Raw genomic sequence first — 27929 nt, forward strand, 5'->3', positions numbered from 1 at the left:
GCGCATCGTGCCACGGGCAATGCAGTGCGGGCACTGAGTGTCCTTCAGCTCTTCCTCCTGTAACTTCCCCGTGCTCAGTCCGTTGTGTTGCCACTGTAGGCTTGGATCACCTGGTTCAGAACCTTGAAACTGGGAAATTTAATGGGGTTTATTAAAACCCCTCCTAAGAAAACTACTGGACGATTATTTTCATTCTCCCTCCAGTTCTAGGGTAAAGAAGCAGGTTGAGCAATTTCTTGAAGAATTATGCAAGATGCTCTTTTTACCAGAGCCAGAAGATGGGGGGGGGGGGGGGGTTTAAACCTTAAGCTGAAAGCAAACAGGAAATGTTTGGCCTGATAATCCTCTGTGTGGCTGCACATTGCAAATGGGCTTTTGTATAACTAGGAAAAAGACTTGGCTGATAGCAAACCTCTAATTTTCTTTATCCCTATCTAAGTGCTCTGAGTACTCCTTCCTGTGCTAGTAACTTAATTCCCAATCTGAAGAAAATTATTGCTTTTCTAACTTCTGGCAACTGGCTTAATTGTGACATCATAGGTATGGAGTGGAGAATCTTGATGCAATCTGCTCTTTCATTGAAAAGTCTGTCTTCAGCCCTTGTCAGCAGTCTTTAGTCCATGAGGATGTGTTAGAACAAGTCTGGAAGAAGTAGTCCATGCTTTAGGTGCACTTATGAGTTATCTATCTAAATTACTGTGGAGAATGTATCTATGATTTGAAGGTAACCTTCTTTTTTATGGAATATTCTAATTTCATGACTACCCAAGGTGTATTATCCTATTTCAAGCCAGTGCTTACAGAAGTATCATAAAGTTGGATATTTAGAGAGACCTCAAAAACCCAAACTTTAAAGTGTGAGCATTGAAATAGTAAGTTATTTTCAGATGGCCATAAATATCTACAACTACAAAACTGTTTAACTTGTGTTGAGATTTGGTGTGTCTGATCTCAGCTGAAAAGTGGTGTGTTTTAGAAATTTTGAGCTGATTCTCCCAACAATTTAAAACATTCAAACATTAAAAGATGCATTTTCAAACCTATGTTTTCTTAAAACATATCTGATATTTGATATATTAATTATGTGATTTGGACCTAGATATAGCCATTTTAAAATAAATTAGAAATACTAAAAGATCAGAGCAGACACCTTCTTTTTAAGGGTAGTTTGATGTTAAGACAAACTGAAAGGTTGTGTGGGTGAGGTGTGGCCTTAACTGTGCCTTAAAATGATGAAAATGCCCTGAGCAGGACATGCTCAGCAGGAACAAGTAAAGGCCTTCCACAGCAAAACAGTGGATTACAGTGTCCTTCAGAGCACAGGAATCACCTTCAAACTATGTGTTTGTTTTTCAAAATTCCACATGGAAACCAAGCACGACACCGGATATCATTGAGAAATCTGTGCTGTGGAAATACCAATGCAGCTGGGTCAAGGTACTCAGATGTTCTGCTGTCAGCCAAATCCAGCCTGCTTCATTATTTTACTTTCTTAGCATTAGCTATGACAGGGGATTGCTATTATATGGGTCTTTTCTTTCTTGAAACTATAAAATATAATACTCAAAAAAGCAAATTAATTAGTCTTGTAGAAAAATTTATTTCTATCCCTGAACACTATACATATGCATATATGTCATTATGCAAAGGAGATTCTATAACAAATTTGTCTGGAGAAGCTCTTGTAAATCAGTCTGATCTACCCTACTGTGCATTTTGGGGGGTTGATAGTTCATACATTTTTTTTCTTTAAAAAAAAGTAGAAAAAGGCTCTCAATTTTTAAATCTCAAGGTAGACTTACCCCAGTTGATTTATTGCTTGTAGAAGATTTATCTCTGGCCAAATGCACTAAAGATAACAAGCATCTCTCTGGAGTCCCTTGCTTGTCAACTGCAGCTTCTTCATCACTATCCATACTCCGGCTTAAGAGTCGCTCATTCTCAGAAGATGCATCATTTTCACTGGAAAATGAAGGATATGGTTATCTTAGTGAAGCCTCTTTTTGCTTCTTGAGAGTAATGAAAGTGTTTTCCATGTTTAAAATGCCTTTCTTCTGAAATTCTGTGACTGTAAAGGCCTTCACCAGCCCAGTGTGTACGTGCAACGCCCACCAAGCCCCAGTAGCTTGCAAGAATCCTTTCATAGAGGGATTTTCCAATGAGGACAGTGTTTAGCCCACCCTAATAATGTTACCAGGCAGGTCTGGCTGCTGAGCAGAGATAAGATGAGGAAAACTCCCACACCATGCCATGCAGATGATGCTAGGGACAAGGTGTTCCCTTAAGGCCTGCAGTGGCTATTTTTACTCTTCCTGCCTAGAAGGGAAGGGGAGCCTCAGTAAGGCCATGTGAATGAGAGCTGCACTCAGGCCCCAGAAATTAACCTCTCAAAAGAGGAGATGGAGGCCAAAGAGCTGATGAATTGGTCACAGAGGGAATGGGGAGGACACAGGTGTCTCTACAATGTCTGTTATCATCTCTTAGAAACCAGAGGGGAAGAGCCCACTAAGGCATCTGGTCTTTGCCCTGCTGCAGCAACTTGCCAGCATACCGATCAAATTTGTTTATGTGTTCCACTGTACCAGGATGAATGATGACCATGTGCCTCCCCCATTTCAGTGAAACTGGCAATATATTTATCTTTTACCCACCTTTTGACAGCCTTAGCTGGAGTTGCTGTAAGTTTTTCAAACTCTTCTTTCTCAGAGAATATCACAACATTATCTGTAGAACAACAATTAGAGAAGTTTAAATTGGCAATAAGTTTCCAAACCAGTGCTTTGTGTCAGGAGTTAGTTCTGCTGGCAACCCTACTGACAAAATAAATCTCTCTGCTCTACTTTTAATAGCTATCAGAGGATTAAGTGACATTTTGGAAGCACAAAAAACTAGTATAGGCAATTCTTCAGTAAACTGATGAGGGTTTTACATACTCCAAAGGAGAAACTGTAATTAAGAGAAAAGTATTAGGAATATTTAAGCCCAGTCTTGTCTTGGATAGAAAAAGCAAAACTAAAACAACTTGTACCTTGCACTTCTTTCTTCTCTTCTTGAGTGTTAGCCTGAGCTTCGACGTTTTTTACTGAGTGGCTCTTGCAACAGGCTAGAATATACAAATATAACACTAATTATTCTCAGATTAATTCTAAAATAGAATTTAGAATATTCTAATAGAATAGAATATTCTAAATTCTAAAATAGCATTTGCAACTAAAATTTTACCTGCTGAACAATTACCTTGAGCAGATGGCTTTGTTTTTACAATGTAAAACATGATGATGAGGACAATGGCAATAGCCATTATGAAGATAGTGGACATAGCAATTATAAGAGCTGTAGCCAGATGTCCTTGTCCTGAAAGATCTGCTGGAATGAAAAAAAATAAATGAAGGGGCAACTCTTGGGATCAGACCAGCTAACAGTTTGTAGTCTGCTGTACACATGGTTTGCATAATTCTCTAGTACATCTGAGTCTTGGTTACTTGTTAAGCATTGAAAAACTTAGTGTTGTGTCTCAAAGCCAAGTTAAAACTTGTCAAAATTTTGATATTTATGCATAAACCAGTTAGTAGTATTCATTAAGAATATTTGATGGTATGATTTATCAGATGAAAAGATGTAGGAAATTGTATTTTAATATGGGAAGCTGTACATAAGCAAGAGCAGAAGCTTTTGTAGCACTGCATTCTTGGAATCAGCGTTGACAAGACAAAAGCCAGTAAATATACAAAGGGAGAAAGAGCTAAAATGACTGTTGATAACTGTGGCTGCCTCAAAAGCTCTAAGTTAAAAGGAGGACAAAATGCACATGTAGAAAAATGGATGTTTTTCTAAGAGAAACTTAAAAACCAGTATGGCCAAAAGGTGAATTTTAAAAAAGCAAGGTGAAAAGATATTCAGAAAGAAAACTTGGATGCAAAAGGCTAGAATTGAAAAGGTGTGAAAGGATGCAGAAAATTACAGATATGCTAAAAGGCATGAAAGCTTTAATTTCTCTGAAAATGTGATCCTAGCAGTCATGTTTTCAGACAATACCAAGAAGAACAACATTGTCAGTACCTTATTAACTGCATCTTTTCCATTTTGTCTTCTCAGGTTCAAAAATTTTAAAAGCCAAATGATTGTGCTGGAGAACTGTTTATGTTACTTCAATAAGAGACTGACCATATTTGTGCATGAAGTTGTTTTCACCATTCTAAGCTAAGCTTTGCTGAGGCAGAGTGCTATTTCTGTAAAGCTACAAATAATGGGCTAAATTTATTGCTGGCATGACTGGGTACAGCTCAAATCCTTTTTATGTTTAGCTGACAAACAGCAATGTTGATTAACTGAGAAAAAAAATGAATTGTGAATTATTTCTAATAGCAGTCCTAGAAATCTGGAAATAATGACAATGAAAATAGCAACAGATATGTTCAGTTTGGTTGCACTTTGTTGATGCCCTTTTGAAAACAAAAAGCTGCTAAATTAACCCTCACAAAAAGTGCATTCTTACCTTTGTGAGCATGCTGGTAAGGTGAGAAAGTGCTTGTGCCAGAGGTGCTTGGGAAAATGGCTGAAATGCCAGAGTTAGAGCCTGCACCTGCAATATAAACAAAAATGCCATAAAATTCCCTTGTTATTTGTCCAGTCAAAGGAATAGGTTGGCTCAAGGAAAGAGAGCCTTTACTTGGCTTGGTTGCATTCCCATTTATTAGCAAAGGACCCAAGAACTACATGCTCTTTGGGCAGTCCCTAATCCCAAAATGTGTTACTGATACACTGAAAGTTGGGTTGCAGACCATGTTTGTGCACACTGCCCAAAAGGAGTGAAAGTCAAACTCCTGAACAGATGTGAACTCAGAAGAAAAAGCCAACTGTTACACACAGATTCCCGTGTTATGGATCTGTCCTGGGCAGCAGAGAGTTTTTCAGGGTCCAGCTGATTACTCAATTTACAAACCACTCCAGTATTTGCAACTGCAGACTGAGACTTAGCTAGTAGATTCCTCAAACTAGTGCATCTCACAAGCATCCTTCACTAGCAGCATCACTGTAAAGCTGGTATGCAAACCCTCATGACTCCACAGGAAAACCTGGGGAAGGTGACAAATGATGGTGTTGATTGCTTTTCTGTTCCATGGAGGTGTACTGTCCTAAAAGGGAACTTTAGAATTTCCTGTAATGTAACTGGGCAGTATAAGCTTCTTATGAGCTCCTGTCAGTCCAAATCTATATTCCTGGGAGAGTGAAAATTCATTGAAACAATAAATGAAGAAGTTGTAGGAAGACTTCATCCTGTCAGAGGGATGAGATTGTCCAATAGGGGTTTCCAGGTCTAAATTCTACAGTCAAGGTTAAAGTCAGTCTTTCACTTAGTGTCATGCACCAAATTTTCAAAGCATTAAACCAAGTAATAAAATAACATATTTTGACAATAGCAATCAATAGTGCATGTTATTTAGAATAAAGCTGTTTATGGGAATGCTTTTATATAGGTGTTTGCACAGTATTCCAAAACAGAACAAAAATGTGTTGGGAGTAAACATAATCTTCTTTCTCAAATGAACTTTAGTACCATTGGTTAGTATGTAATGCAGCCACTATCAACAGACCCTGAAAATAATTTTCTGTCTTGGAGGAAGTATGAAATTCCTCCTGCTTTGTCTTAAAGGCAAGTCTTAAAGGCAAGCAAGCAGTCTTAAAGGCAAAAAGCTGTCCCAGTCATCTGGTAAGGTGTGCACAGCACATGGCTCCACAAGCTGGTTTGACAACTAAAGTAGATGAGAGCTCACTGTGCCCTTCTTTTCACCAAGTAAATATTCAAACAAATCAAATCACCAGGTAAACTTGACAAGAAATCAAGAATGGTCTGGAATGGTCTGAGAAATGTCCTATGATTAAGAACAAAGCAATATGCACATTCTTCAAATGAAGGGAAATGGTTTTTTAAAAAGGAAAAAAAAGTACTATCTAAAATGAAACTATCTAAATAAAAAATGTTGTGAATGACAAATGTTCATCTAAAGAGGCTGCAAAGTATGAGTTGCAGGTGTCTCCAAAAGAAATTTTCTCTAACAATCATAGAACTTCTTTCAAACATCTTTTGTTGGAAGGAAATGGATTAACTCATTATAACTGGTATCTTTTCAAACTGAATAAGGGTTTTCATTAGGTTTAAAATATACTAGTTTATTAATTCAGATGCATTTTGTATTTTGCAAATGAAGGCTAAGACTTATGTAATAAGTCTTGCCCCTGGTCCTTTCTCTGTGACAGATTTCTTTCTAAGAAGAATTAGTTATGGGCTCCAGAAACTGCAGTGCAGTAAGACTATCTAGGGATTAGTAAATGAAGCTGTCATCTGCATTTAGTGGATATTAAAGACAGGTAATTTGTAAAATTTTCAGCAATTCTTCACAAAACTGAAGTGAATCATCCTTGGTCATGACCTCTGTGTTTACTCATCGTGGCTGGACAACAGAGGAAATTTAGCAAAAGGCCAGAGCTGTGGCCTGATACTTTCCTTCATGTTCATGCACAGACACCAGGCTTATGTCTATTCTTGCAGCCCCCCTGGCAAATCCAATTACAGCCAATTGGAATCGTGCATGGTTCTTGCAAGCTGCAACAAGTCAACAACAGCTTCTCTGACACTGCCGCTCAGTGAGCACAGGCAAGCTGTGCTGCTTTGTCTGCTGGAGTTCAGCTAACAAGCTTCAGCTCATCTCCCCAAGTGAGTTTTAGCAAACTTGCTTCTCTTTTCTTTCACTTGAAACATGAATGAATTGAAGTATTTCTGCCTAATAATCTTTTATTGTCTTGGTATTGTTAACTTCATGTTTTTCACTCATCTGTGAAAGAAAGCAGAGCCTTTCAAAGTGGGAAGTCAGGCAGCAGCAAGTAGCACAGGGAGGGTAAGGAGGAAGGTCATCACTCTCCATTCAGCATCACCATCACACTTGACCCCGCTGCAGCCCACACCAGGGCAGGGTGTGCTGCCCCTACCACGCACACCCTGCACAGCACAGCCCCTCTCCTGCGCTCAGCATGAGAGCCCTCAGCCCCACAGCCCACGGGCACAATGTCCTCACACGGAACAGAGCCACCTCCTTTGTTCCACAGTGCTGGCATGGCAAAGGCAAGGCTGCACTACACTGTGGTGGCCTTTCACACATGCCTGGGAGGGAGTTAGTTGTTACACATATTTTAAGCCTACTGTCAAATTTAATAATTTGGCATATCCATTATGAGCCAAAGTTTTTCTTTAGATGTGGCTTAGAAGAAAGTGCCAATTCGTGCACCTGCACTTCAAGAGGAACCAAAGTGCCACCTTCTGTTGAATTTCAGTTTATATCCCTGTTGTATGGGTAAAAAGAAACTCATAGCTTCTGCTTTTTCCCTGTCAGCACCACACCATGACTGCAATGTCAGTTGTTCCTGTGCACATTCAGTTTTGCATCCCAATCACATTATTAATTCTGCTTCCAATATAGATGACACCTAATCTACAAAGACTTAGATATAGCTCAGGCAGAGGCATCCTGAGGTGTTATAAAACACCATATGGAAGCAACTCTATTTTTTAAATAAAGACTGATGGCTGTAATATAGCTGTGCAAAAGAGTGGTTTATATTCCTAGACACCTGTATGTAATACTGTAGGAATGTGATAAAGAAATTAGGAAAGAAGTTGATCACTGGTGGTTGGTCAACTTTTGCATTATAGATGTTTTTATTCAAAAAAATTGTGATTTAGTTGTAACTTTCTTGGAGTCTAAACAATAAAAAAAATGTTCCATATTTATTGTTTAAAAGAACAATTGAATCTGTGTTCACTTTTGAATGTTTGGGGATTTTAACTCAAAAGATAGCTTTAACTTAAATTACCATGCAACTGCCTTTTGTTCTTTCAGGAAATGCTGGGCAATAAAATACTTTATTGTTGTTGTTTCAATGAACCTTTCCGCTTTATCCAACACACTATTCCAGTTGTTCTTGTACCTCGAGACAGAACTTACAGTAAGAAGTAACAAACAAAACCACCAGATTTATGAGAGAAGGAGGAGGGGGAGGGCACAGGGAAAGGAGGTTTTACCACCATGCCCCCTTGCAAGTGTTTGTGAGGGAAGAAAATCTGGTGACCATAGGAGTAGTAGGAGACCATATGTGCCCCTGAGATCTGCTGCTGTGGGATCAGCTTACTGGTCCGTTCAAAGGACTGCTGCTCACAACCAACAACAGATTTTTGTGAGTCTATTTAATATTTAATAACATGTTATAAAAATCCCCAAATCTGTACACAACAGACTGTCAGAGTGATCATAAAATAAGACACATTTTAAAAACCTGGTGTCTATATGTGTATCTATTTGGTGCTCCTGAGTGCAGCTTGCTTTCTCCTGATGCATCCCTCCCCTCCCAGGCACAGTCCAGCTGTGAATGGCACAGATGGGCTCTGAGTGCCATCACTGAGACTTTTATGGGCTGAAGTAGGATAAAGCACACATGCAAATAAGTAACTATCAGCCTGAAATATGAGATGAAAAATAAATTATACTGAGTTGAAATTCAATAAAAGTAGACAGCTTATGGCTGACAAAGTTAAAACTGGATTTTAACTAAACATAGTAATAAATAAAGACCTATAAATGTAGAAAGCAGGGGTCAGAACTTTTAAATAATCTGTACTCAGGTACTTATGGGAAAGGTTTGCTTTCAAACTTAGGAAAACAATATTTCAAATGGAATGCACTTGGAAAGTCATGCAAGCTAAAGCAGCTGGCAAAGCCAATCTGCTTTCTGAGGTGCCTACATATGACTTCAGTAACCAGCTCTGAAAATATCACAAGTAATAAGAGATAACAGAACATATCCTAGGCACTGGAGGATTGCCTGAGTGATCTTTATTTTACAGAATATTATAAGTTACTCTGATATTTTCTGGAGTCACAGGTAGATACTTCAGTTAGGTAGGTAGGTATTACACCAGGAAGAGCATGAAGTAAATTAACTCCTGAGAATTAAACTTCTGAAAATAATGATAGGAAAGTTCCTCCTGACTTTTGTTTTCAGTCTGGTTAATCTCTCTGTAAGTAATCACATCACATAAAAGGAAATAATTTTTTTTCTGCTGTGCTTTCTATAATGTCTATAACTATTTTATTTCTCTCTCCTTTTGCCAGGGCAGGAAAGTGATGATGATTATAGGCCACATGGCCTTAATCTGACAATTTATTTGCATCTGTTGAAGTTTTTTTTAGGACTCCCTGGGAGCTGTAATCATTACACAGCACTGAAAAGTCATAGACAAACATTCCATGAACTCCATGAACTAAGCCTCTGTCCAGGAATTCAGTGTTATCACCCCTTTCTCTGTGCAACATGAAGGGGATAATTGCTATTTAAGCTTTGCTGTCATGATTTTAGAGCATTGTAAGGAAGAGAACAGACCTGCCTGGAGCTGGTCTCCCATTTCCCTGGTGTCCTGGTGGCCAGCCCATTGGAATGGGTGGTCCAAGGCTGCAGCTCTGCAGGTTTTCCAGCTCCTGAGCCCAGTCAGAGCAATCCTGCAGAGACCTCAGCGCCTCCCATGGGCACTGTGCTCACTGTGGGAGCTGCAGCTCCAGCACCAGTGAAAACATCAAAGCCCTGGGAGTGGTTTTGTTGGGAAGAATTGCACCAGGACCACAAAATCTCCTGAGGGATACCTGAGCTCAGCTTTCCCAGCAGCTGAGGACAGCAAAGCCCATGTTTTCTCCTCAGATCCCTCCCCTTGGAGGCTGATGGTTGAAGCTGGCCAATTTTATCCCAAGATTAGGTTCCTTCCTAATATGGAGAAATCCTTAGAGAAGAATCAGGTCATACCACCAGTGAATAATAAAGCATGGCCTTCAACATTTCTCCCAGTACACATGTGAATAGCAAATGGGTGTTCAGAGATCAAGAAACTCAAAAAAAGAAAAATATGTTAGTTCCAGATAACAAGCCTATTTGTTTGTAGGCATAATTTGAAACAGAAGGAGAAAAGTTCCTTATGTTGATTGTATTACAAAAGGATAAAACTGGCAAGGAATAGAAATTAGTGATTCAAAGAATGGAAAGTTAAAATAAAATTCTCTGAAATAATGATTTTAACTAATAAAGTGGTTTTGGCAATAGGCTTGTTTGTGTTAAGCCTTTCAGTTAAGGAAGCTGAGGTCAGAGTCTTCAGTACATGGGTTTGGATGTGCCCCCCTGATTACAGCTCTTCACAGGAAACATCAATTGTTAGTCAATTGTTCCACCTCATCTGTTATTTTTGAAGTTCTAATGATACAATGATAAAAATAATATTTTCTATTTCTAGATGTCATTTGTTCTCTAATATTTAAAAAATATCCTGACCACATATATTTTCCTTTATCAATATGTTTCTTCTTTTTTAATTTTCTCAAGCTATCATTGGTAGGTGTGAGACCTAAAAACTGACACAGGCTGTTTATTGTATCTTTTAATATATAAATCCAGCAAAAAAGGTGAGATAAATAGCATGAAATATTTTATGCACATACCCACTTATGAATATATACAGTACATTAAAAAGAAAACCCTCAATCAGTTGCTGAAGTTCTCTAGACCAATAATCTGTGAGCGGAAAAGGATTTGTGTATTTGATGCAATTGTGTAAATTCTACTTCAAAGTTTGCTCCTAAAGTTAGTATAGCAGGGTTTGATTTAGTTTTTGTTCAAAGTTTTTGAATTGGAGTGACAAATATCAAAGTTTGAAGAGAAGGAGAGTTAATTCACATAATTGAGAGTTTCAGCTGCTAAAAGACAAAATCTTTTCCAGCAGTAACTGTACCTCTCTGCAAGAAAAACTCCATATATGGCTAAATCTTCTGTCCCTTGCATATACTTTTACACTGGATAAAAGAAAAAGAAAACAAAAAAAAACCACCCTGCATAATCAGAGGCCTGAAGTGACTCCAGTTCCATAGGTGTTGATGAAAAATCCAGCACCATTAACTGTGGGAAGCCACATCTTAGTGTGGTTTGGTGTTCATTACCTTAATGGTTTGATTTACATGGAAAACCTGCCTCCCTGTCTTTTGCAGTGCTGTTATTTATCACAGAGGTATCAGATCCCCATTTATGCCAGCAAGGGGCATTGATGGCTCATGATCTGCCTCAAGCACAGCTGCCGCTCTCACACCTTCGGCATTTCACACGGAGCTCCTCTGTGCTCAGCACAGAAGCTCCTGCACAGAAGCTTGAGGGAGCTGCATGTTGAGAGGCCAGGAATGTGACACAGCTGTTTGACAGTGCACAAGATGGGGCAAACTGGAGACTTTATGGTGATGTTTCCCTTCTCCGCAGTAAGAAAAAGCTTTCTGCTACACAGCACACATTGTTATGCTCATATGTGCCCAGCCCTTTTCCCCTATGTGCCTGCTGCCCACAGGCTGCCACTGAAGCCTGTTATTCCTCCCAGGCTGCAGAACTGTTGCTCCCATCCTTCAGACCAGTGAGATTGTCAACACCATAAACTAGTGACATGTGTGCCTCAATTAAACCTCTGGTCTCTGTGAGTCATCTCCCTTCCTCCCCTCTTTTCCATGATATTTTGTGCTATTTATGTTCCAAGTCCTTTGAGAGGGGAAAAAACCCAACAAGGTGACACAGGCCTATCAAGGAATTTCTTTCTCACTTCCAGTCCTTTTTACACTAATATTTCCAGATGCTGGGGCATGGGGTGTTCATCTTGTGTCCTTGGCCATTTCAAGTTTGATTGACTGCACATGAGCTGAAAGATATTTGCTTGGCCTTTGATCAAACCCAAACACTTTTCTGCCAGATGAAATGTGTCATCAGACAAATTCCCTGAGCAAGTTTCCATGCAGGGGCACATACTCCTGGACCTGGCCATCTGTAACACATAGTCCAGGCACTTCCTCAGCAAGGAATGTTTACTGCTAAGGAGAGCCCACTGTTCTCCCATCCTGTCTCATTGAGTTGTCTCACTTTCACCCTTCTGGTTGTCTTCCCTGTGTGGGTGGGAGCAAGTGACTGGCTGTCTGGGGCTGGACTGTCAGCTGGGGTTAAACCACGACCTTCCTACCCTTGTGCTCTGACTTACCTCTGCACCTCCTTCCCATATCTCCATTTGGGTCCTCCCTAGCACCCTCACCTCACCTCCTCAACAGATGTTATCTCACCAAAACCACACTCACCCTGCCCCTCACCCACTCCCACTGTCTTGGGCAGAGGGCAATGTCAGGGCTGGGTGCAGCCAAGTGGGATGAGCAGCTGTGCAACAGGGCAGTACTTGGCATGCAGACAGCTCAGGGAGGTGCCCTGGACTGCTGCTGCTCACCAGGAGCTCTGTGAGGTGCTGATCTTCCCCTGGCTCCTTGAGCTCTTAAACTGTAGGAAGAGGTAGATGTTCATGTCCTCTCCTCTTTTAAAGAGCACCAGTGATACACAGTTCAGCATCTGAACGAAGCAATCGCTATTTATGTACATAAATAAATGCTCTGGGACTTTCAGCCCCTGCTTTCAAATCAAGCAGACAAAATATTGCAATTCCTTTTCATGACAAAGGTTTCTCTAAAAGAAAAGAACATGGACAGGATTTTGGTTTTAGAGGCATCAAGTTTTACAAGGGAAATACTCATTTTTTCTGCTTGTTTGGGGTTTTGTTGTTGTTGTTTAGTTTTAAAGCTTTTTGTCCTGATCTTCTCCAGATTCTCTGAGGGGGTGTCAAAGTAATTTGGTCATTCAGAGAGAGCCTCATTTTTTTTCCTTTTCATTTTTTTTCTTTTTCACTTTCTTCTTCTCTTTCTTTGCACCCTAAAGGAGACAGCAGTTTTTTGGGGGTTGCCTCTGCAGGACAGAGGTGGTGGTGTGAGCTGTCCCTCTCCCCATGGCATGAGGATAGATAAGCCATTACTCACACATGGTATGCAAACGAACAGGTGTCACACACACATTCATCCACGATTTCCTCAATTAGCAAACTACAGACCCTTTTGTCTGTGAAATTTACAGAACTAATTCTCTTATCAGTTCTGACCAACAGACATCAGTATTAAGCCTTGAATCACTTCGCAGCAAAAGGATATGAAAAGGTGTGAAGCCCTTTTACTCCTACAAATTACAATCTACAAATTGTCCTATGTTTTTTTTTTTTTCACAGAGGAACTGAAACTCAGTTAAAAAAAATACAGAGACATGGGATTTCCTGGACCTACTGTGTAAGTAACCCTAATGAGTCCTGCATGAGATCTCTTAACAGATGCAAACTGGAGAACAAATGAGCAATAGTAGATTCTAAAATAAAAGATTCTGATTTTTCCTCAAATGATAAGCACTCCCTCCCTGTGTTGGCAAGGCTTGCTGGAAGCAGAAATTGCTTAAGTGGAGCTGGGTTTATTGTTTGAACATAATTATAATCACTGAAAATTTCACATTGAGCTTCCAGATGATTTTAAGTCAAAACCAGATGAAGTGCACAGAAACAGCAGAACACTTACATTCCTTGGTGTTGGGAGGTGCCAGCAAGCACGAGTAGCAAACCATCCCGTAGATGTTCCGAGGTCTGTTTTCCAGCATGTAGTAACTGCAGAGAAGGGCAAGAAGAGGCAAAACAGTGCAAATTAATATGACGGGACTGAACATGGTTCAGCAGCAAACAATTATATGGAGATAAAATAATTTAAAAAAACTTTTATAAGCAATCTGAGGCAAAGATTATTCTTTTTATTTTTTTTCCGAATTGCCTGAATAGACACTGTGTTTCTCTTCTTCCTTTCCTCCTAAAATGTAATTAATCAAACATCTAGACATGACAAGAAGTGGTAACATTGCCTAAAACAACATTAGTCTCCCTGCTGAGTTCAAGCTGCAGTTTAGAGCATGCCCTGAAATAAGATTTTTCAAAGAGAATGCAGTTTTTTGAAGCAGTAATCTTTCAAGCAAGACCACCAGTTGGATATGGTTAGCTAATTTTATTCACAAACACCATAAGAATAATCTCTGTAATCTTAGAACCAAATCTGAGCCAGATCATAATGAAAAAATAAGAAAAAAATACCCTCACAGGGCAAGGCAGATTAGGTTTTACAGGTTTGGTTCATGTTTTAAAATTTCCTTGCTGCATTGTTTATACATTAGTCCTTGATAGTGGAATTAGAGTGTGAAGGAAAGGTTTTCATAATGTGAATTTCTGGGTTGCTAATAAAGTTAGTGTTGAAATATGATAATTGGCTACTCAAGAGCTGGATCCACATGCACCCTAATGAGTAATTACATCAGAATCATACATATGTTGATGTAACATCACACCGTTGATGTTGCAGATATGTCTTTACAAATCACTTGTAAATCACTACATATTTTAATGAAGAGATTAATAAATTCTTAATCTATTCGGCATAGACAGGAACTCAACACTACAAACATTTTATGCAACTGCAGATCTGTTTTCTGCTCTTATATACCTGCCTATGCATGTGAAGTATGGTTTTTTTTCTGGAAAATGTATGCATTGTTAGGAAATCACTGCTGAAACCTTCCATCCAAATCAGTTGGTGTATTAATGAATGACAGATAAGAGATATAGGTCCAGGGAATGGAATACACAGAGATGCAAAGGGGAGGCAGGGACTGGAGCAAACCCAGAGAGCAGGGGAACCACACATGGTCCTTCATTTCTTTCTTACTGGTTTTAAAAGATTCACCCTCACTTCATCCTTCAAATATCTCTTGTGCTCCATGGGCGACTCAACCATTCTCAGGAGCAAAACTTCATCTTTCCTCTCTTATGGGGCCTATATAATTTTAGGTTGTAGAGCAGTTAAGAAATACAGAGGAAAAGGCTGCCAAACCACAAAACAAAAGAGTGGAACCCAAAGACACATATAAATCTATGAAGAAAAACACAGGACAGTTAGGATCCACAGTCCAATAGCTGTGTTGGTTTAGGAAAGACAAACAATCTTTCTGACAATTAATTAAATCAAGCTGGTGGAAGAATTCTTGGTTTTCACCACAATGCAGAATGGTGGAGGACATGCAAAGAAAACTGAAGAGGATGCTCATGGAGGGAACCATTCACTCACATGAGTAGGAAACTCTCCAGCTGCAAGCATTAGTGACTCACCCCCACAAAGTAGTGGCAACAGATTTGTGTTTCTGGTTACTTTCCAAAGCACCAGATATTAAAGGTAATGTTGGAGATATGTCATAGCTTTTTATCACCAACTAGAGTAGTGACCCACTAATGACAAAATGAATTTTCACAGTATTACTCTTCCACTGTGATATTTATTCTTTCTTTCCTTGGCACCTGCCAGGCTCAGGTTTGGAGGGGCTACAGGCAAAATCCAAGAATAGAGGCTGGACTGAAAACTGGACTTGTTTTCCTGCTTAACACCATACTGGCTTATCTTGGGCTAACCTTGGTGGTGTCACTGCAGACTCAGGGACTTGGACCTGGATTTAGGTCTGCCCTCCCACCATAACAGGGAGCCTGGGACTGGGACAGGAGGAGGAGAGGGGTGGGTGTTCTCAGCAGGGGATGGTTTGCAGAGAAACATCAAGGAGGAGTATCCTTGGTGGAGGCATCTGCTGCCTTATCCAGAGCAGAAAAGGTGGCACTTAATTTCATTAGAAATTCACTGGCTAAACTTTTTCATGCAGAAACAGAGGAGCATTCACTCCTTCTCTTAAAGCCTCTCAGAGAACTGATCCTGCATTTGCTGTAGCCATGGACAAACACATGAAATGGAGAAATGTCAGTAGCAGAGGAATTTCAGACTGCATTTAGAAAGAAAATTATCCCACTGCAATTTTATCTTGTAGGGGACTGGAGACTTAGCCCAAGCTGAAAATAGGTGCTGGGACAGCATAAAGAATATGTGTTATTTGTACTTGACCTGTTCTTATGGCCACTGCTGAATGAAGACAGACAACCAGGCTAGAGAGACCCTTGCTGTGACCTGCCATTGCTGCTTGTAGTCAGCTGTGATCTCAGTCTCACTCCAGGAACACCTCATGGATCACCCCATTGAGGGAATAGGCTGAGTCACACCTAATTTCCACATTCTTAACCTGTCTATTTGGCATGATGGAAGAGCTTCTGGGCAGGGAGCAGAGGACAAAGCCTGCAGCGTCCCAGGAGGTTCAGTCTAGGTACCTCTAGAGTTCACTGGTAACTGGACTTTGGTTTTGAGGATCACAGCTTTGGAACTAAGCCTTGAAAATCTCCCCTGTCTTGCACACTTCCTGTGAACACAACAGTGTTATTTCTATTTTATATGAGAGGGAACACAAATAAACAGTGGATGACTTCCTTTCTTGTACCAAAGGCCTCTTTCTCCCCTAAAACTGGTCATGAGTAATAGTGAAAAAAAAGAAAATAGAAGAAAAAAAAAATTATCCAGCACCTATTTTAAGATAAAGTACAGAGGATGGCTCTTGTAGCCACTGGGAAGGGCTGCCACTTTCAGTGGTATTTTGTCTGAAAACTTTGGTGCAGAATGTGCCATATGCTCATCTTTTACTCAGGCTTTTTTACTGAGCTGGTGAAAAATAGCAAAGGGATGAGATGTCCTTAAGTGAAAAGAGCAGCATGTGGGCTGCTACCTTGGGCAGGTCTGCAGTGTGTTATGGAAGCAATCCTCTGGAAATGGAAACCTTGATTTTATCCCTCACATCTGCTCAGGGGCTGTCTGAGGGTTACTGCCCAGGCAAGGGAGCACCCTGCCAGTGCCACTCACCCTGGTACCTGGCTGTCCCTGTGGCACAGGCGACAATAAGGACAATCAGCTACTCACCAGCTCTCTTCTCTGACACACAGGCTCTGCATTTCAGCCACCAGCACCCAGGAGCAAACTCTGAGAACTCTAAGTAGCATGAGGAGTCAGGGCACTTCAGAGCTTGTTTTAGCTCATGTTTAGTTTATCTAGAGAATTCCATCTATTCAGGCTTGCACTGAGAGGGTGTTTCTCCCTAACTGCTGGCTTTGCCAAACAATCCCAGGACCTGAGCGTTGCAGGAGGAGGGGCACACAGCCAGATTCCGGCAGACCAGTTTCTGCTACGGGCTACACCTGTGCAAACACGATGTTTTGAGATTTCTTCCCAAGCACCAGCTGTGCAAGCTGATTATTTTCAGCCAGCACCCTGCTCCCACCTGGGTAACCTCATTAGTCCTGACAAAAATTGCAAAACAGCAACTGTGACCACTATTTAAGTTTCTTGCTCTTTATGATATATGAGAGGAAGTCAAGAGGGAGCTTTTTCATGTCACATCATCAGTCTGTTTGGCTGGCAGCTAGACAAGTCCGTCACTTTATTTGTAAACTGTGAAAATTTCACAAAGACTTACTGGTAAAATAAACCTGTAAGCTTGCAGGGCCTCTTTAACGAGGCTTCCTGTGCTATAAGGAGTGTGGGTTATACAGCATCTGCAAACTGCACAAAAGCCAAATGACAGTAGGAATTACTCTCTAAACCAAAAAGGAATAGTGGCAGAAACTGAAAAGGTATGTAAGGAGAGGTTGTATTTTAGAGTATTTACTCACCCTACAAAAAAACCATCAAGAGTGCATATGTATGCTTTGGTTTGCAGACTTTGAAATGTAATATTGTCAAGGTTATACATATCCAATGTAGCAATTTCTTTCTCACCATTATTATGAGAATTATACTGAGTGTAAGAGACCATTACAAAGATGGACTTGATAAACAGCACCTATTTTAAGCCCCTTCAGCCAGCCCTGAAAGTTGTTTTGACTCTGAACAGCCCTACACACACACTACATTAACAGCTCCTCAGACTCCACTCTGTTGTGTAGAAAGGACCCGAGAGACTAAAATGGCTTGGTAAATCTCACTGAACAGCTATGTTAGCTAATACTGTCAACTACTGACAAATGTGCCAACTGTTCACATCTGGAGAGGAGATATTTTATGCCCCTAAACATGCTGTAGTGCCAGCATGGACCTTACAGGGTATTTAGGTGCTGTCATGCAGCTCATATGTAGTAAGCAGGACTTAGAAGGTGGCCCTCTGAAGTTACAGCTGGAGGCCAAGCTGGATTTCTTCGAGTATTTAAAACGGCACTGCACAGCTGTGTTTGTTCCCTTTCCATTTCTAGTAAGAGGAAAAAGTTTTCTAGTTGTCACAAATGGTGAGATTTCAGTAAGATTAAAAACCTCTTCTTTAGGGTCCCTTCCAGACCTAACTGTGTTTATTAAACTCGCCAATGCTTTTAAAACATTTAAATGTATTGTTTTAGCAGAGATGAAAAAGCATAATTTACTAGTATTGTACCTACAGTCAGCTTTGACATGGAGAGGCTGTCAGAGATTTCGACATTAGAAAAGTACTTCCCAGTGCCTTGGGTAGAGCCAAGGTCTGTTGATAATTCCTTACCCTGGGAGACAGGGACCACACTCTGCATCATTCTCCTGATCCCCAGGTGTCATGACTGTGGCTCGAAAAAATCCCTCGCAGTCCTTGTGCCGTCGGCATATCTGGTACCCTCCTTTGGAAAACTTCTCTGAAGGGCAGGGGATACAGCCATAGTCCTCATCTTTGGTGCCATATCCACATGTCTGCAACAACACAGTCACTCAAAAGCAGTCTTGTGCTACACACCAACTTCTAGCAAAAGAGAAGCTCACAGCCTGCCCCATTGGCCTTGCAGCACAAAAGGAGAGGAGTCTGTCATTTCGCCTGTTATTGTCTATCCTAAAAAGACCATGCAGGGATATAAAGATGCAGCATGCTGTGTGCTGGAAAGGGAGAAGGGGCACTAGAGAATTATCCTGTTTGTAAGTGGCCCCCCCAAACTACTTCTATCATAGTCCAGCAAATTGTGGAAGTGAATTTCAGCTGCTGCTTGGATAGAGAGTGAGCTAAAAATGGAAGAGTAGAGAAGACTCCTGCAGGAGAAAGACAGCTGCAGCAGGGCTATCAGCAGTTTCAGGCCAGGAGACCCCAGAGGGAGCAGCCCAAAAGGAAATGTTTGCATGAGATTTTGTAATCTCTGAACTCACATGTCCCAGCTGAACATTACATTTAGATTAAATAAAACTAAACCAAACTGGTTATTCAAACATATTTGTTTGGGACTACCAACTGTGTGAAATGCTTGCAATAGGATGTTTATCCCATTAAAACTAAACAGGATTTCAGTAATTTATTTTTTTTTAAATAGGCAACAATTATCTGCTGTAAATCAAATGGTTACTTAGGAACCATGATTTAAAATATTGCAGAAACAATCAAGTTCCTCTAGTGCCGAAATATCTTAGCAGGAGAGCAAAATTAACTTGTCAGTGTGAGGGACCAGCAAGCAAACCAGACTTGACCGATTTATCACTCTGTGTTGGAATGTCAGCATCAGATTCTAAATAACTACTGAGATGAGAACAGACTGGCAGAGACTGTGAATGGAACTTCTACCTTTCCATTTTTACAGTATCCCTTGTAACAGGCTGCTCTGGGACATGGATTCCTGGTGTGTGTGCAAGACCCCTCACTCCCACAGCACACTTGGAGGTGTGAGTGCTCCTGCTTAGGGGGTCCACAGCCTTCCATTTCCTTTCCCACCCATTACTCCCACACAACAAAGCATTTGGGTTTTTTGCATGTGGGGCTTGGCCCGCTCCCCATAGCAGCAGAAGAAGCTGAAATTACCATGTAGGGCTCTTCACCCGGCTCGCACTTGGGGCAGTCGTGGCACATGCCCGTGGTCTGGTTGTAGTACTCGTTCTCGCCGCAGTTGGAGTATTCGGCGCTGGCAGAGTACACCAGGGAGACCTGTCACCAGAGAGCATTCCAGAGCACTGTCACTTCCACTGCCATCCTCCTCCGTGCCTCACCCCCTCCCCTTGCACATCTGCTGTGGTTCAACAGGCAGCAGGGCCAGCACTGCAGGGTGAAACACGCCTAAAGCTCAGAAGCAGAAGGGGTGACACTATTTAAATGGAAGCAGATGCAGGTTTCAGCAACCTGGTGGTTTCAAGAGTTTCTCAGAGACTGACATTCATGCTCGTTGGCACTGCCACTCCTTAAAACACTGAAGGCCATGGTTCCCGACCTGTTAACTCACATGCTCTCCCACGCAAGCAAATGCCGGAGTTCACACCCTCATCACTCCCAGCTCTAATGAGCCTTCATAAATGTGACTGCAAGGGACAACTACAACAACCAGAGATAATGCACTGCCTCAGGCCTCAACCACAATAGGGCTGGGCTTCATGTGATAGCCAGGTTAATGTGCTCTTCCAGCACTTTCTGTCTCTGCTCCATCCTGGGTCCTTCTTTTCCGTGCTTCCTAGCAGCCACGGTTTAAACTTCACATTCTCAGGTGTTTTATGGAATGAAAACAATCACTGCATTGAGGTTCAGTACCACACATCATGTGTGGCTCTGCCATAATTCACAGGTGGTTATGAATAACCCAGGCAGAGCCCTGTTATCTTTGCACACTAGAGAGACATGTACACACATAAATACCTACCATCAGGAAAGGGAAGACGTGAGTCCATTTACATTCACTCAGGTGAGCCATGCTCTCTTGATATTTTACCTGAAAAGATAGAATTGGTGATTGTTTATGAACATGAGTAAATATTTGTGTGTGTTGCCAAAATAAGAACAGAAGGGCTCATAAGCAGAACAAAGGTTACATGGGAGCAATGCCCAGAGGTCTAAACAAAGAGGGGGAAGATGTGCACGTGCAGTCATGCACACACACAGACAGCACACCTCCTTACTGCACACCTCTTTCCTCTCTTTGAGCAGATAATGGCAGGAGGTGATCCCGTCTTGCCATATTTGCAAAAATCTGTGAAAGATGAGGAACCAAGTCTGAATTCTGGCACCTCTTGGCTTGCTGAGAAATCCTCCCATGGAGGAATGGAAGGCTGTGTCTGACCACTGAAATGAAGCAGCCTGGCCTGTGGCCACACCAATTAGTGCTTGACCACACTGCATGAGGTTTGTCTGGGAAAGATCCATACGGAGCAGCCAAAGCAGAGCCAGGGAGGGAACCAATGGCAAGCAGTGTGGGCAGTCAGGACACCAGGGCTGCACTTTCCGTGCCAGCTCCTGTGGATGCCCTGAGAAAGCCCAGAGCTGCTTTCCCTTCTTTAGGAAGCATCAGCTGCTTTTTGGTCTTGTTAAGCAAACTGCAAATTTAAGAAGTTAAACCCAAGGAAGGAGCCAAACCTTATATTCGAAAAGCTATAGAAACAGTTGGGAAAAAGAAAGGCTGAAATCAATGTTACAAACACATGTGCTTATTTAGTTAGTTTTTAAAAATTATTAATTTTGAATAAGAGCTAATGTTCCACGTTCAAGTACTGGATTTCTTTCTTAGGTGAAAAACAGAGACAGGAAAAGGCGCTCAAATTGGTTTTTTTTTAAGCATGATACAACCTATTTAATTATATTGTTACAGCACATAATATGCCCTGGGGGTTTCAGAGCTCCAAATTGCAAGTGTTTGAGATACAGTTGCGACATTTTGCTCCTACCAGATGTAAAGTACTCTTTCAATTTTCCTCGTCTCAGACGCTGGGAGACTTTTAGCCTCCCAGAAGAGTACAATTACTGCTTTGTGCCACATTTGAGCATACAGCTTACATGAGAGCAGTGCTCTCATTTGAGATAGCTGCTAACATTTACATTTTTAAACACTAAGTAGATTAAGCAAAGATTATATCACTCCAGCATCAAGCTATGAACTTGCTTTATATGTTCCTTCCAGCAATTGGGCTAGCTGAGACAGGCAACCGGGTGGGTGGGTGGACAACCTGAATCATAAGTATATTCGTTTGAGCAGGAAATTGCACTTTGAAACCTAGAAACAAAAGAGAATCAGAGATAAATTATCCTAAATCTGGAGGTAAGAGATGGAAAATAGTAATTCCATTGTATAAAGTGTCAAACATGAAGTTGGAATAAGTCTGGGGCAGTGCAGTTGCCTGGAAAAGTTCCAAGAATATTGTCTTAATGCATATGTATGTTAAACTGTACCCTAATTATAAAAGAGTTTGTTAGACCTTAGATATTAATATTATTAAGGCCCCACTGATACTGCTTAATTATCACATTTATTATAAATCTGGTCTGAGGCTGCTCAAAACCAAAAATTTCAGCAGTAAATGTTGAATCTGTAACTTTACAGTAAGAGTCTATCTTACAGCAAAACCGTGCTTCAGTTGCTTTCAAGCCACCCAGATGTTCTCTGTTTGAGTTACTTGTATGCAATCATAGCCAGATTTGAAAAATGGAAATGAAGAAATACAGCCCACTAATGTTCCATACAGTCTTCTTCATTTGGCATTTATTTACATAAAATGTTGAAAGTGTCAAATTATACATATATACATAAAATATTTTTCTCTCTCTTAATATAAATATGCATGTGGGGTATGTTTTGTATGTAAACATACTTCCCCCCCCCCCCCCGCATTCCTTCATTTTATGCAGCAATGTGTCAAGCATATGGGAAATACTTCTTTTAACTGGAAAAAGCCATTTCAAAGTGCTAGATTAGAACTCCAGGTAAGGCTTTTCCCACAAATTGCAATATCAAAAAAGTTAAATTTTGGTATTCATCCTCCTATTCAAGTACACTGCCATAAATTGGCTGTGTTGTTTCCGTTGGTTTTATTTGTTTGGTTGGTTGGGGGTTCTCCTCCTTTGGTGTTAAAACTCAAAACACTTATTTTATAACACTGGAGTGAACATGGGAGTGGGGGGAGGGAGATGAATGAAGTTTCTGGCAGTAGGGCCACAGGTAGTTACTCAGCTGGGGATATACCAGAAGGTATCTACCAAGACATGCCAGGCTGCTCTTGGGCTTGCTGTCAGTTTTCAGGCACGGTAAGTTGTATCTGCACCATGCTATCTGTCACTCATTAATCCCATCCACACAACAAAGGGTCTTCTAGTGCCAAAACTGCTCTTGTTTCCAGCTGACACCTACGAAGACACGTTCAACCAGCCAGCTTCTGCCAATAAGCAGGGAAAAGAGTGACCAGGCATTATGGCCCCTAACCATTAAAATAAATTAGTTCTTAATTAAGTATTCTCCTTCAGCTGAAGCAAATGGATTTCTCCTGTGGGCTGGAATGAAGAAGTGAGCAGGAAGGAGCTGGAGGTGTATTTTTTGATGGCACTTTGGTATCGCTTCTAAGGAATTTGGGATCTCCGGCTGCTTGTCTGCCAAGCCCTGCAGAGATCCTGATTTGTGTTTTTGTTTGGGACGTGTGGGTGTCTCCAGAGAGGAGGTGTAAAACATAGATGGTGTCTTTGTGGATCAGGTGTGCAACACACAGCAAGTCTCATCATGACTAGCAGGGGTTGCTAATTACAGCTATATTTGTCTTTTGGGCATATTCGTTAATAGCTGGTAAGAATATATCTGTGAGATGACAGGAAAAGGAAGACTATTTTCCCAGTGGCAACCACAGCAAGAAATGCTACAGACTCCCTGTCTCAGCTGTTTTCCTGTAGATGCAAGGCAGAAAGTTGGGGAACAGAAAAAAGAGATGACTGGGACCCTATTACTCAAATATTTCTCCTCTCAGACCAAAAATCCTTCCCCACAGTCCTTGTGGTTTCCTATCAAGAACTGGTAGGTGCAAATAAATAAGTAAATAAGTAATTAAATAAGTAAACCACCAGGTAGAAAATGTTTAGTACATGCTGTCTAAACAACGAAAAAGCATCATTCATTGTAGTTAGCCTTCAAATTTGATAATTTACTTAGATAATTAGGTAGCACTGCCATGATTTATTTACAGCATCCATAATTATAATCAGAATGAATATATGAAATGTGCAAACAATGAGGTTACCACAGCTGGTGGACTAAGCCAAAGCTCACAACTTTCAATGGATGATCTTACATGTTCTTCTAATTCTCTGGCTTCAGTAAGTAATACAGTGGAAAAATAATTTTCTATCACAGACGTTTTTGGTTTTTAAAATACAGTTGAAAAAAGGAAGAAAACAAACACATGGGCTGAAGCACAGGAATGTTTCTCATGTAGACAAACGGGGGCTTTTTCATATCTCTGTATTTCCTTCATTTCATCATTGACATAGATATACTTCAACGACAGAAAACAACCTTGTGAGAGGGAAAGGCACAACCACTGTCTCAAACAACTTTGCCAATTCCAATAGGCCTATGCACATTTCTTTTCTGGGGTTTCCTAAGCAGCAGTTTGGTTATCAGTGGCTAGGAATGTAATCCCTAAGTAGCTGGCAAATTGGTATCAATCATTAATCCACATCCAAGACCCCAGGTAACAACAGCAGAATGCGAGACAAAGGCTTGCATAGAAATAGAAGTGGGCACATTTCATGTCCTTCACAGGGCCACCAGCAAACCCAGCACTTGTCCTGAGTTCCCAGGATTTATGGGAAGAACCTCACAAACCACCTCTTCCACAGTATCACAGTTTTTTGCATGAGCTCAGTAGATAATCTCTGTATGCTCCTGATGGTGCTAAATCCTTCTTAACTGAGATAAGCATATAATCCTCACTGCAGGGCCTCACAGGCTTCAGAGTTCAGCAGCAGAGTTCAGCCTGGCTCCAGACTTCTGAGAAAAGATGCAGTCTGAATTTTGCTTTCAGGAGGGAAGCCCATCACTGAATGACAATGATGGCACTGCATGCTCAGGGACAGAATAAACTCAGCGAATTAAAAGTAAATGGAAACACAGAGATGATGGAAGAAAACTATTTTGCAGCCTTAATTACAGTTTGCATTGTTGTGAAAAAATATTGTACGGAACATTATTACATTCATAGGCCAACACCAACTGTACTGTTTCCCACTGTTTCTTTATCACTTTGACCTTGCAAATACCTTAAGAATTTCTTCAGAGAGATGTAAAAAGTGCTAAAATGATACATCTCTATTCTCCCTTTTCACCCGAAACATCAAAAGGCAGTGAGAACAGCCCGAGCTACACATAAAACTTTAATTGCCCTGTGATCTGGACACCCTGTCAAAAAAATAATTGATTAATCGAGCACAGAAACAATACTTTTTCCAGTGGGAACAGTATTGACAAGAGGAGACAAAAGATTCTTTAATTTGTTAATGGGGGCACTGTGTTTTGAGGACCTGGGGACAATCAAACCTAATGAAAAGCCATCCATCTCCTACAGGGTTGCCTATTTGGAAACCACGTCTGGAAGTTGATACTTGAACCCGTTTTTTCACCATACGTAAAGACGTGTCAGCTCTCAGGTAGGCGGCCCATCGACTTTATGAAACATTCTTTGGGGGAAAAAGAGGCTACCATGCAGGAACAAAGCAAAAGCAGGAAAGAAGGAAAGGCTTTTCTAACACACTTTGCACGACTGGCACACATTTGTGCAGAAAGGGGGCATTAACAAGATCTGAGAGGAGCCTGGGGTTTGCCATAGCGCACACACTGTTGGCTGGTACCGAGCCAGCTGGGCCTCAGCCCCCTTGCTGCTGGCACAGCCCTGATCCAGCCTCTCCCCTGGGCTGGCATTGGTTTTACATTGGATGCCATCCCTTCAAAAGCTAACCCTGCCAGGCTGCTGGAGGAACACAATCCCACTCCAAAGTCCACTCAGGGCACATGGCTCACAGGCAACTCCTCTCTGTGCTGCTCCAAGCCACTTGGGGATGTGAGAGGGGACTGAGCATAGGATTGGTTTTTTGGGCAGGAAAATGGCAATTAATGAATCTTGCAACCTGCCACCACAACATATCCTCATCAGTGATGTTCATGCTAACAGACTGGTGTTTAGGTGGGGAAGTGATACTAAAGGGAAAAGGCATTCATGACCTCCTGCCATGGAGGCTACTGCAGCTGGTTACAGAATTTACAGAAATTGTAAACAGAAGAAAAGTCCCATGGTGACCATTCAACAATATTTTCTTTATAAAAACAGGAAAATATTAGGGCAAATTGTGAGCAGGGATTTGCATCTCTCCCAGTCAAAAGGCTGCCCTGATTTTAGGAAAAGTTACATAGGCTCTTTTGCTTTCTTATGGGGTGTTTGACTATAAATAAATAAATTTAAAAAATTAAATAAATAAATCAATAAATCTGTGATGTGTCCTGCTGCATAGTTAGGTAAAAAGCCCCAGAAACCTTTTATTTCCTACATACATACACACACACACACACATATATATAATACAGGGGAAAAAATCTTGAATGCTTTGGCCAGTCCCCAAGAAGGATTCTCCTCAGTGGTACAGGCTTGCTTTCCACCTCTGCTTGTTTTTCTAAGGTGATTTCCAAGAAGACTTTCTGATTATTTTCAGCTCCTCCTAATGTCTTCCAGAAAGTGCTACAACAGTCATATTATTCCTTCTGGTTTCCTTGCTTAGGTATTTGTTTTCAGAGGGCTTAGGCGTTTCTTTTGAGAAGCACTGGCAAAGGTGGTGGTGCTGGGGGCACATTAGGGCTGCACCCCCTCCTCCCCAGCAGATCTCCTGCTCCACCACCCAGGTGAGCTCACCCTGCTGCCAGCTCAGGGCTGCCAGAGGGCATCTGAGTTTTCCATGGAAATAGTGGGAGGAAGGATCTTACATCACCACGAAAAATTGTAAGTGAACATGCTAGACTTCCCAGCCTAATACTTCTAAGATGAAAATTAATGAGCAACAACACAGTCATTCACCGGATTGTCTCAGTGCCACATCTGCTCAATGCTCTCTTTATCACCATTTCCTAAGAAGTTTCCCCCTCTACTCCTACCCAAGGGACAGGAAACTTGTTTTTGGAATTTTGCTGCAAGGGGCAAGGTAAAACTGCTGATACAGAAACAATTTAAATTCAGAAGCTCTCCTGAGACAAGTATTGCTTTCCATTTGGAGCAGAAAATTAAAAGCTTATTAGGAAAGTACAAACTACCAAAGCAATGATTTTGCTTTTCTAACACCTTTTCCTTTTTGCTGTGCTTTTCTTTTCTAGATGACAAGTAACAAAGTAAGAACAGCCTGTGTCTTGTTTTTCATTATTAGGACCAATAAGGATTTGAGATCACACTTTGCTTCCATTTCTCATGGTTTGTTCCTGGGAGCTGCTGATTACCTTTAAAGATCATAATATTTGGGAAGCAGATGATTGTTAGCATAGTGCAGACAGTGTCGTTCTTTAAATACAATAATGGTTGATTATTGTATTTATTATTGCATTATAATTTAATACAATAATGGTTGTAATTTAGAAATACTTCACACGAAGGAACTGAGGTGAAATCCTGCAGTGACCATTGACAAAATTTATTGAAATTGTAAAGAGAATAAAAGTCCCATGGTGACCATTCAACAAATGATGTCTGTTCTCCGCTCCACAGTACATTTGCATTTCTTAACTAAAAGCCAAATATTGTCAGAGAGATCAACACACAGTTCTGGTTTTTCCATGGTTTACATGAAAACATCTGAATTACTGCATGTGACAGGCACAGAGAACAGCAGCTGGGGTGCAGCGGGAGGGAGATGCAGCACGGCATGGTGGTGCCTCTGGAGGTACTGCAGAGCCGGTGCCTGCGTGGGGCAGGGTGTTATCGGGAGGGTCCTGGCCACGGATTCTCCTCCCTTGTACAAGTGCATTAAACACTGGTGCAGCAGCTTCACTGTTTGGCAAAGGTAATGGAGGCAGTATCATGTCGTGGCCATGTATATTTTGGTACTTGATATTAGAGTCCCAGAAAAGCCTCTTGTTTGTCAATGGGCCTCTGTCTTATAGACAAAGGGATACGTATGCTGCCAACAAACATTAAGTTTTTTATTATTCTACTTTTTACATAACTGTGTTTGAAGGGGACTTATTATTTTTGTAAACTAAAGGCTGGCTGCATTTAAATTCAAAGCTTCATCCCGAGCTGCCGGGCCACCATTGTTGGGAAGAGCAGCAGAGAGAGCAGAGGAGGGGCAGC

General features: G+C 41.1%; 1 protein-coding gene across 2 annotated transcripts in view; it reads right to left on the reverse strand.

The window, feature by feature from the left end:
- The window catches only part of EDAR (ectodysplasin A receptor), a 73203-nt gene that overhangs the window by 4975 nt on the left and 40299 nt on the right, over positions 1-27929 (reverse strand). For both annotated transcript variants that reach the window (XM_074535901.1, XM_074535900.1), the window contains exons 2-10: positions 20495-20563; positions 19669-19791; positions 18400-18581; positions 13494-13579; positions 4496-4582; positions 3238-3366; positions 3029-3103; positions 2652-2724; positions 1803-1962 (exon numbers count right to left, since the gene is read on the reverse strand). In XM_074535901.1, coding sequence (XP_074392002.1) covers positions 1803-1962; positions 2652-2724; positions 3029-3103; positions 3238-3366; positions 4496-4582; positions 13494-13579; positions 18400-18581; positions 19669-19791; positions 20495-20545 — 966 coding nt within the window. In that variant the 5' untranslated portion in view covers positions 20546-20563. The remainder of the gene's footprint in view (positions 1-1802; positions 1963-2651; positions 2725-3028; positions 3104-3237; positions 3367-4495; positions 4583-13493; positions 13580-18399; positions 18582-19668; positions 19792-20494; positions 20564-27929) is intronic.

Source organism: Zonotrichia albicollis, chromosome 2 (genome assembly GCF_047830755.1).
Source record: "Zonotrichia albicollis isolate bZonAlb1 chromosome 2, bZonAlb1.hap1, whole genome shotgun sequence".
NCBI lineage: Eukaryota > Metazoa > Chordata > Aves > Passeriformes > Passerellidae > Zonotrichia > Zonotrichia albicollis.